At 42.0% G+C, this 10,648-nt stretch overlaps 2 protein-coding genes across 2 annotated transcripts; both read right to left on the reverse strand.

The window, feature by feature from the left end:
* Positions 1 to 227: 227 nt before the first annotated feature.
* Positions 228 to 2,980, reverse strand: chchd4a (coiled-coil-helix-coiled-coil-helix domain containing 4a). Its single transcript, XM_079741139.1, has 3 exons — positions 2,841 to 2,980; positions 2,312 to 2,410; positions 228 to 1,548 (listed from the first exon to the last, which is right to left on the reverse strand). The coding sequence occupies exons 1-3, from the start codon at positions 2,860 to 2,862 to the stop codon at positions 1,208 to 1,210; spliced, it is 462 nt and encodes a 153-aa protein (XP_079597265.1). The 5' UTR covers positions 2,863 to 2,980; the 3' UTR covers positions 228 to 1,207.
* A 418-nt stretch (positions 2,981 to 3,398) lies between these two features.
* LOC307079061 (protein transport protein Sec61 subunit alpha) lies at positions 3,399 to 7,995 on the reverse strand. The gene is made up of 12 exons (XM_079741130.1): positions 7,863 to 7,995; positions 6,963 to 7,030; positions 6,776 to 6,841; positions 6,578 to 6,656; positions 6,285 to 6,416; positions 6,067 to 6,176; positions 5,788 to 5,941; positions 5,528 to 5,688; positions 5,204 to 5,401; positions 4,777 to 4,968; positions 4,614 to 4,690; positions 3,399 to 4,504 (listed from the first exon to the last, which is right to left on the reverse strand). Exons 1-12 carry the CDS (start codon positions 7,867 to 7,869, stop codon positions 4,318 to 4,320), a joined length of 1,431 nt encoding a protein of 476 aa, XP_079597256.1. The 5' UTR covers positions 7,870 to 7,995; the 3' UTR covers positions 3,399 to 4,317.
* Between the last annotated feature and the right edge of the window lie 2,653 nt (positions 7,996 to 10,648).

The following is a 10,648-nucleotide window of genomic DNA, read 5'->3' on the forward strand; positions in this document are numbered from 1 at the left end:
TAAAAAACTAATAAACAGTTTCTATGTTTTTGGAATACGGTCATTTGTTCAAAGAGAGGGGGAAAGTTATTTGGATCTCTTACAAACACATGCAAATGTTACTCTTCTCAGATTTCCTTTTCCTTGGATCCCTTTGAGTTTGAGGCATGCAGCACAAGAAAATAAAGTTGTTGGCAGATGTTGGTCAATTTAAGTTTAATGTGGATTACATATAAAATAACTGTGTTCTCCATTAAGGCGTGCATGGCAGGTAATTCAAATGGTTACCCTTTCTGAGTCTCATCCATACATTGCCGGAAAATAAACTTGTAATGTATCTTCCTTAGGCCATTTATACTGAGCCATGGTGATTTCACAATGCTTTCTAGGTGATCATCAATGTTGCAAAAACATAGGACAAAAGATTGTTTGATAATGTTGTGCCAAAGGGGTTGGGCTACAAGTGCAGGAAGATACCAGTGAGACACTGAATATTCCACAGAAAATTGTTTGGTAAATTCTTGTCCAAATGACACACGTCACTAATTCAAAATCTCAAATTCACCCAGTTCACACATCAGTGATAAATAACCTTCATATGAATGGTTCCCAATTCAGACATGGACAATAATTTCCCCAACAGTTATTTTTGCCTTAAAAGGTTCACTATACTTTGGTCTCTTCAGATGGAAAGTGAATTAAACTTTACTGTGAAGCTTGTCAACAATGAACTCAACTGCTCAGAAATACACAATTATGCAAAAGACAGACAACAGTAAAGATTCCTCAAGTATCTCATAGGACGATGTGCCAAGCGTCATATTAAACAACTAGTGGAAAGCAGTCACACGGTAACAGGAGCACATTGATAATTAACACACAATGGACAAGAAACACCTTTACTGATTGAAGCATTGACAAAGACATCAAAATAAATTGTCATTGATAATTCTTTACTGTAGCTGTTCCAATGTAAAACTTATAACCGCATGACCTTTAAGAAATGAACAGTCGAAGCCATCTAAGATAAAACTCCTCCACTTGTCTTGGTGTTGTATTGTAGGGTTCATTTATTATCCATCAAGCCTGGTCATACGTTTCTTCTTCTGAACCAGACGACATGTCTGGATGAATTGCACCACACACACACACACACACTCCTTCCTGGAGAGTGGTCTCTACCAGGCGTAGTACAGAGATAACAGGGAAGCCATAGAGGGGGCTCTTCTTAGCTGGCATTCTGTCCTTCTGAAGGTGCTTCACTGTCAGAAGAGGGGGCAGACTGGGATGTTGAGGCAGGAGGATTAGAGTCAGTAGTAGGGGCGGTGCCGGACTGGCCCTGGGGGGGGCTGCTTTCACTATCTTCTTCTTGGGGGTAGAGCTCTGGGTACCTCTGCATGCATTCCTGCATGGCACGGAAGTTGTCTATGCACTCAGACCCCTTCACCTCCTCCTTACTATAGTGGAAACAGGAGAACGCCTCCTTGAACTGAGAACCGCAGGGCCCACTGGCCATGCCCCCGAGACATGGGCAGTTCCAGTTGACTTCTCCATTTGGCAGGATCAAGCCTAGGGGAAAGATGTGGGATGGGGGGTAAAAAATATCTTAAGATACTTGGCGATTCTCTTGAAGAAGGACGTCTCCACACAAAAAGAGGGCTGGGATGTAGTTTAGGGTCTATGGAGATTTAGTGACATGAAACTAGATACTTGTTCTCTCACTGCGATATCATGCCCGTCTGCTGTGTGGACGTATAATGAGTTAGATCTGGTCCGTCGGTCACTGAAGTACTATGCAGGCATTTTATACATGCCTTGAAAAACATGTGTTACCATGGAGAAACAGTAAGGTGTGGCGGGATGTGGGCAAGACGGACGCCATTCCATTATAAGAGTAACATACATGAGGAAACAACTACGAGGAATAAACAACCACGAGGAATAAACAACCACGAGGAATCAACAAACATGAGGAGTCAAGCTAACCTTCCATTTGGCACATAACCTGCACAACTGATCGAAAGTAAATTAATCTGTTTATTATAATTATGGAATATTAGGAAAAAGTGTTAAGTAGTAAGTAAGAGAAAAGCAATCACCAATGTTAAGAAATAAATGTTCATCAAATGCTCCCTTTGCTGATCATTTGTTTATTGGCTATTTAAGCAATGTCACACGAGAGGGAGTGCTGTTGTACTGAATATCAGCACGGCTGTGATTCAGTCGTAGGTACGAGGCCGTAGAGCGACTGCCGAAGATAATCACAGCCTTTCTGATATTCAGTACAACAGCACAACCTCGAGTGATCGGCCTGAGCATCAGTTATACATACCTTGCTCTTCATACGGGTCGTTGGGGTCATCTGCGATCAGCTCAGCGTTGCTGGGGGCCTCATGGTCCTCCTTGGTCACAAAGATGATGCGATCTTTGCCTGAGGGATAACATATTTTCAATAGGGTTATTTGGGGTATAAGATAAGCTATTATCAGGACACGTCCAGTGATATCGTCAAATTCTCTAAAGGAATGACTTTCTGAAGTAGTATAATTCAATGCCATGTGGTGTACTTGAGTCAAGCAACTACTTCAGGAACCTATTCCTGGGCCAGTGTGGACCGGAAGCTGAGCAGAGCCTACCTCCTGGTCCATACACTATAACGAGCTAATAAAGAGGGTTGGTTTGTGTTTTTATTAGAATCAACATGATACCGGTCGATAGTCCCGCTTTAAAACAGGAGAACAAAAAGCCTCGCTTCCCCTTGGCCCACTATGCAGTCCAGTCAACGTTACATACCACCAGCATGGAGGCTCCTCAATGACATTCATCTCTGAGATGAATGAAAACCACTGAGATCACGTTACCTTCTTCTCTGCAGTACGACATCCCGGTGACTATCAATGTCCTGCGACACTCTTCTGCAGGAGCCGATGCTTTCGTAGACTACTTTCTCAATTAAAGACGTAACATTGGATAGCCACTCAGTTCTGGACAACTGTTACCCTTCGGACCTGTCAACGCGACGGAGTCGGGTCGCGCAAGACTCACGTCACGCGATCTGACGTCAGCGATACATACAGCCAATGGGCTGAGACTATATTGTAGTATGTTTTTTCTAACTTCCGTATTTTCGTCATAGAGAAATGATAGTTCAACTTTGGACTCAAAACATTAATACAGACTTTTGAATACAGACCAATATTTTTGATTAAATAATGTTAGAATGCTGCACATGATTAGCTACATAAGCAGAATTAGGATGCGGGCTGAGATATTTTTGATCCCCTTTACAGGACTTAGAAGCAGTAAGTTTGATCTGTTTGATAAAGCAGAACTCAACTAAATGAATGGAATAAGAAGCTCAAATTAGTATAACCCGTACACTTAACATGGAACCAAAAAGACACAATGACCGTTTGAAAAAAACCTTTTTTCTTTTAATAACAATTATGTCTTGTAGAGAAAGTAAAAACAAAAATGAACCCCCCTTTCATCCTTACCAAACCCACCCTCAGCCAACCATATCTGGGCAGTATTGTGCGGTGAATCTGTCAGAATAGAAGAGCATGACGACACAGACAAACATCCCTTTAGGACCCAGAGACTACCAGCAAGCCGTGTGCCCCTGTTTAAGATCGGCCTGATAATAAACATAGTCCATTGTTTCTTAAAAACATACAAATACAAAAGGTAAAAGATAAATTGCTAGAAGCCAGCGTAGAGATTCCAATAAAACCATCCCAAGTATGCTCTACCAGGCATCCCAGGTAGCGTTACTTGGCGTTTACGATCCTCGAATAAATCTCAGGCGTGGCTTCTGATGACCTGAAATGAGTGTGACATGGCTTCTGTTCTGTTCCTCCCACAAAATGTCCAAGTTCAGTGCTTTACGTTGTGACCCAGCACTTCTCCATTCACATGGTCTAACCGTCGTGAGCGTTCATTTAACGAGCAGCAATGAACCACCCCTGAGGCCAGTCCGTGACACCACCTCTCGCATATGTGCTTTATGTATTCTTCAGCATGGGAAGACCGTGGGGACTCTAGGCAGCCTGTTGACGGATGAACATCGGGAACAATACAGAATAAACACAACGTTATGCTGGACCTTGGAACGAAAAACGCCACCCAGCCATCTTTTCCAGGTGGACCTTCCTTGTACCCATGAAGGACCACCACGGAGAGGAGACTTGATGGAGAAAAGAAAGCGGCAGAATCCCGGGTTCTGAATCTCTTTTTCTTATGATGATGATGTTGATGATTGTATTTCATAAAAGCAAAATAATAACGGAAAAAAAAAGGAAGAGTTTGCTGTGTGTCTGTCTGGACGACGGGTGTTTTCTAGAAGAACAGTCCTCCCATGCTTCCCATTTCACTCTGTTCCTTGACGAAGATCTCAAAGTACTGATAGATGATGGTCACAGCCAAGAGGATACCCGTACCGGACCCGATGGCCCCCAGGAAGTCGGCCATGACGGACAGACCTCCTATGCACAGGCCCCCGAAGGCAGCAGCCGTGGGGATGTACCTAGAAAGAGAAATCCAAATAGATACTCACTGTACTGGCAGTTCAAAATCAGCAATAATAAGGGACAGGATTGGGAGACATGTTTCTATGCTTAACCGTTTTCTGTTACCTGTTGAGTTCATGCACCATGGAGGTCTCTCTGTGGCCCCTCATGACCATCTGCTGCTCCTTAAGCTGCTTAGCCACCTGGGACACACGCAACATTATAATCTCATAAAAGGTAAGTGTTTGCACTGCTTTAATGCACTTAAAACAAACTCAATGACTCTTACATCTTTGGCAGAGGACCCCGAGACCTCAATCCAGGTCTTGGAGAAGAAGGCACAGGATCCAAGCATGAAGACAATGTAGATGGTAGCGTGAACCGGGTCGTCCAGGACTGAACCAAACGACTCCGGGGGTGAAAGGAAGTAGCAAAGACCCCCTACTGGGTAAGCTCGTGCCGGTCCACCGGTCGAGGTGTCCTACACAGGGAGACATTTTGTGAGGCTTGGAAATGCTGGACACTCCTGCAGCCAATACAGTCGGAAAAATGGGAAACAAATGCACCTCCCAGTTCAACAGTCATAAAGAACCTAGGACATCCATTCTGACCATTCCTGTGTTTGGTCTATAATAATATAAGCAACAACAAGCAACATATGGCTGAAACTGCCGGTCGGAGAGATTGGAAAACATCAAAAACCAGTGTATACTTACAGACCAGGTTCCAAGGAGGTTGACCAAGAAGTTCCCGCTAAAGCGCGTGGAGAGCATCTGGGAGATGACGTAAAGGTTGGAGACTAGCGCAGACTGCAGGATGATGGGGATGTTGGAGGTGTAGAACAGCTTGATGGGGTAGGTGTTGTACTGACCACGGTAGCGGGCCGACTTGATGGGCAGGTCGACCCTGAAGCCCTGAATTACAAACACAGCAAAGGATTGGTTCCATTTCATCTATTGACCTTACGATAACTTTTATTCATGAATCAAAATATGTATATTTTGTATCATTCATGAAGTCGTCTTGAGTCAAACACAAACCTGGAAGTATATGACTACAGCAAACACGAAGACTGTGGCAATGAGGTTCATAAGGTTGGGCAGGTTCTGCCTGTAGAAGGCCTCCCTCAAGGCTCGCACCTTGTCAGTGCGGGTGGCCAGCAGATGAAACAGAGCGATGATGGCGCCCTCAAACTCGGTGCCTAAAAAAAACCAACATTAGAGAGAAACCAGTACAATAACGCAGCAGTGTTCCAGTTGAGAACAAGGATATCGACGTTTGGTTTCTCATTCGGGCGTACCTCTGCCAGTGTTGACTGTGGTTGGGCTGAACGCCTTCCACACAATGGTCTCACAGATGTTGGTGGCTATGAAGAGGGAGATCCCAGAGCCCAGGCCATAGCCCTTCTGCAGCAGCTCATCCAGGAGCAGGACGATCAGACCGGCCACAAACAGCTGTCACAATCAGGAGCACAAGGTCAGGCGTTTCTGTTTAACATCAATAATATCAAAATCCCCACACCTTGGTCAGGATGATTTTACATTCCGATAGAAAGGCAGTAGTCTGAGAGTTTATTTACCTGGATGATGATGACCAAGCAAATACCAGCGCCCATCTCAGAAGGGTCTCCGTACATGCCAGTCATCACATAAACGATGGCTTGTCCGATGGTGATAATCATACCAAACACTGGAACAATAAATTCATTGATGTCACTTAAAACCAAAACGTTTATACCATCAAGTTTGTAATTCAGGATTTAGAGAAAAGTGGCAGAGTAGCAGTAAGAAGGCGTACATTTCTGAGCTCCATTGAAGAGGGCCCTGTCCTTTGGGGTGTCCCCAACCTCTATGATCTTAGCTCCAGCCAGCAGCTGCATGATCAGGCCCGAAGTGACGATGGGTGAGATTCCCAGCTCCATGAGAGTACCTATGTGCCACAAAAGCATTAGTATACATGGTGGAATCCCTATCAATTAATTCACTGTTCCTGAGAATAATTACTTCTGTGCTCAGCCCCTTCATGCTGTTTGATAAGGTAGCTGCCAAAATTCGATCTACCCCTTAGTTGTGGGTGAGGAGGTTATTCACCTCTGTTGGAAGCCAGGATTACTCTCATCCAGTAGAAGGGATCGGCTGAATCTGATGACATGATGCCAAACAGTGGGATCTGACGGGACAGCATGGAACACAATCCTGAGCAATGTGTATTCATTTGGACCGTTGACAACATCAAAGAAATATTCAATGTCTTCGATTGAGCGTTAAAAAATTTATGGGGGTACCAACCTGGCAGCACACAAGAAAGATGAAGAGGGTGATGGCTGTCCATAGTACCTTTTCCCTGAATTGAATCTGTATAATTATAAAAATCGGAAAAGGTGTAACTACAATGACCTTCAGATTTTAAACAACACATAAAAAAACAGTAGGTTGTAGTTTGAAATGACATCTAAATACTGAAAAAGATTCCTACCTTTCTTTCTGGTTTCTGGATCTCAGGCAGAACCGCGCAGAACGGCTTGATTACTTCCAAAAATTTGACTGCAGAAGAAAATGCATTTAAATGAAAAAAGAACAGATCAGTATTCATTTCGGAGATCGTGTTGTGTTTAACTGTAACAGAAAAGAACCGCTACATTTTAAACAACAACGAGTTGGATGTTTCTCGTCATCCTAAACTTGTCCCCAGAGGCAACGTCATCATTGTATGTAGCATATCTATGTACCTGCAGTCAAAGCAAGAAGTTTCATTTATTTAATCTGGAGCTGAGATTGGTTCGGTTTTATTTATTTATTTATTTTAAAGAAAGGTGTTTAAAAGATCCAGAACTTCTTGTAATAATAACCCGATAAAGACGTGCCTGTCAATCTGTGAGATTGACTGACAGAAGGGTTCTCCTCGGTCTTTGTTTATTCCACTTCTCGGTTTATTCTCAGCCACTACTAAAATGATTACTCCGAAGATAGTCATTCTTAGAGTAAAGTGTTAAAGACAAACTGGAAGGACACAATGAATTACATTTAAAATGTTGCTAACGTTAACTGCCCTGAGCTACAATATTACATTTTGTTGGTCATTAACGTTATAGCATGATCTACCTGATAAATCACTCTTAACTATACCATATCTCACTATGTAGACGGTTAATAAACACTTTTGTTTTGCAAAGCCCAATTTTAGAAACGTTAAGTTGGTAGCAGCAGCTCGTGCCAGCTAGCAGCTAGATGGCTGTAGAGGTACAGCTGCACTATGCAAGCTAGCAACATCAAGCTAACACGCTAAAGAGATAGATCGTGCAATAGTCCAATAACGCGATCAATGTATGTTTTCCGTGCACGAATGCATGTGCAGAGATCCAAACGAACTACTCACTCCCCATGATGTCCTTGATCCTGTCCCCGTTGTGTTCCCGGTGCCACTGTGAACGGTCAGCAGTGTGTGTGTGTGTGTGGCACCGTGCAGCCAAAAGAAGGACCGGAGAGACACGTCACCACTGAGCCGCCGCTACACGTCAGTAGTGTAGTATAGTGTGGTGTAGTGTAGCGTCTCCAGCGCTCGCTACAGCCAGGCAGCGCGGAGGCGTTCCCAGGGCACAGTTGTTGCCTTCACGTGCACACACTTTACCGTACACGATACATACTTACTTAGTTCTTCGTGCCTACTCAGGCGAAGCCGTCGCTCATTCTCTGACGCTTCAAACTACTTCAGACTCCGTAACTTGTAAAATTGTTAACTGTTAACCTTAACCAACACACTTGTATCTAAACAGATTTTCGTTCAGATTTTACGTCTTTAACTATGTGGCTTCACTAAAACATATTTACAACCTCACTTTGCACTACAGCACTCACCGCATTTTCTGCAAGAATTGCATTTTCTAGTGTATAATATTAGTTTTTATATATATTCTTCTATTTAATATGCAAACACACATTTATGTTTGCATATTTTCTACTTGTTTTCTAATAAAGCAATACAATCTGAATGTGGGAGGGCGAGTCATTTACAGTTTCAGTGATTATTCGTTCCGTTTTCTCAAATAAAATCACACCGTTAGAGATAAATGTATGGGGAAGCAGAATAAGAGAAGTGTACAAGATTAGTCATCCTTCGACTCCTTTACATTGATTTAAAAGCCCAGACCTGCTCTTACAGCAACGGTCCGTTAATTGTAAGTCGATAAAAATACAGGCGTTTTAATGTAAGAATATTAGGCCTTTTTGGCTGACATAGGCCTTCACAGTAGGCCTTCAGAATCCGAGATTCTGAGGTCATTACTATCAACAAAATAATTGAGTGCTCGTCAGTTTTTAATGCAATGGTTTGGTTTACTTTCACCAAGTTAAGGAAACCACCATAGGATAACAGGCCTATGTTTAGAACGTCTAAACTAAGGTAACGCTGCTGCTTTGAGCTGCGTTTATTTTAACAGTAATATTCTCTGCCACAAGGGCTCAGTGTTGTTCTAACATTATAAAAAACAACACAACCATATATTCCATTATAAGTCTGCTTGCCACGTTTGACGGAATTTAGTGTGAAAATTATACCTATACTTCCATGGTGCACATGTGTTAGATATGGTGCACGTTTGTTTGATAGAAAAAGCTTGAGAGAGAGAGAGAGAGAGAGAGAGAGAGAGAGAGAGAGAGAGAGAGAGAGAAGATACCTTATTATGTAAATTGGAATGAATTGAAACATCAAAGACTCATTATACTTTCATTTTATACTGTTAGTATTTATAACGATCATATTTTCAATTCAAAAGTGTTGAAAAATGATTAGGCTGAAGCTGACTGTACTCTGGTCTATGAACAATGAGATGATCAAACAACTTGAAAAAACAGAGCAGACACCTTTAGACACAAAATTTGTAATTTCAGGGTTCTCGTCACATTTCTTGTTTGGTCATGTTTCCCTTGCTTTAAGCCTGTAGGTCCCAGGGAGCTGTAGCAACAGAAAAACATACAGTCTATAATAGAGAGAATAATATCTCTCTATTATAGAAATGGTCCCAACTTGAGCACAATGACAACGAGTGACCATTGAAGACATTGAATTAACATGTTCCACACTATTTATGTTGAAATTGTTTATGGGCTATTTAAATAATTTCAGCCAATGTGTTGGAATGTAAAGTATGTTAACAAATCAAGACCTCATAACTTAGTTTATTCAGCCTTCAAGCCCAATCACTTATTATCACTTCCTCTACAGGTTTTTATCACAATAACAACAAGTTATTATCAGAATTAGATATGTATGGGCTGTTTAAGATACTATTATATAAAAAAAAAAAACAGCAGAAGCATATTTGAACTACTATTACTACTGGTGATTTCAGGAATTGTCCCTTTTGTGTATGTAGAGCCGTGGTGGGATTACTAGAATGTTATGTTATCCTATTGATTGTTCCTTTTGACCATCGATGTACTGTCTGCTTTCACAACAGAGCTATAGTGTCCTTTAGGCTATATTGGTGATCTCTGTTGGATATACCCGGCCTACAATACATCATGTTCCACAAAGTAGAAGCACTTATAAATAATCAATATTAAATACTATAATGACTGACTCTGAATAATAAGTGTGAATAATGAGTAAATCTGTGCTGTTATGTCTTGTTCCTTTGATTTATCTTGTATTAAGTGATGATTCACCATCACCCACAGTAACAAAAATCACACATTGGAGAAGTATATCCAAGTTAAATCAATTAAATGTAGATTGGAATGTTGTTCTAAGCATAGTAGTATAAGTACTGAATACTTTAGAGTGTACGTACTATGTATGTACATATACTGTACATACATAGTACCACACAGACACGCAGCATGCATGCACTCACACAAATACCAAGCAAGCACACATGCACGAACACTCTAACACACACACACACACACACACACACACACACACAGACACACACACAGACACACACACACACACACACCACAGGCCTGCTGTTGGACAAGACATAAGTAAGACGTTAACAACCAAGCTCTGGAATTACACTCAGCTGTGGCAAACCGTTTTCTTTCACACATTCAGACCATGGAAACCTTCAACCTCTCCCCACTGAACTCCATCTGCTACAAGCCAGTGTTGCAACAAGGGTGAGTGGCAATGTGATCTGTAAAGAGGGGGAGAGGGCCTGT

Source organism: Pollachius pollachius (assembly GCF_949987615.1).
Source record: "Pollachius pollachius genome assembly, chromosome: 8".
In the NCBI taxonomy this organism is placed as follows: Eukaryota; Metazoa; Chordata; class Actinopteri; order Gadiformes; family Gadidae; genus Pollachius; species Pollachius pollachius.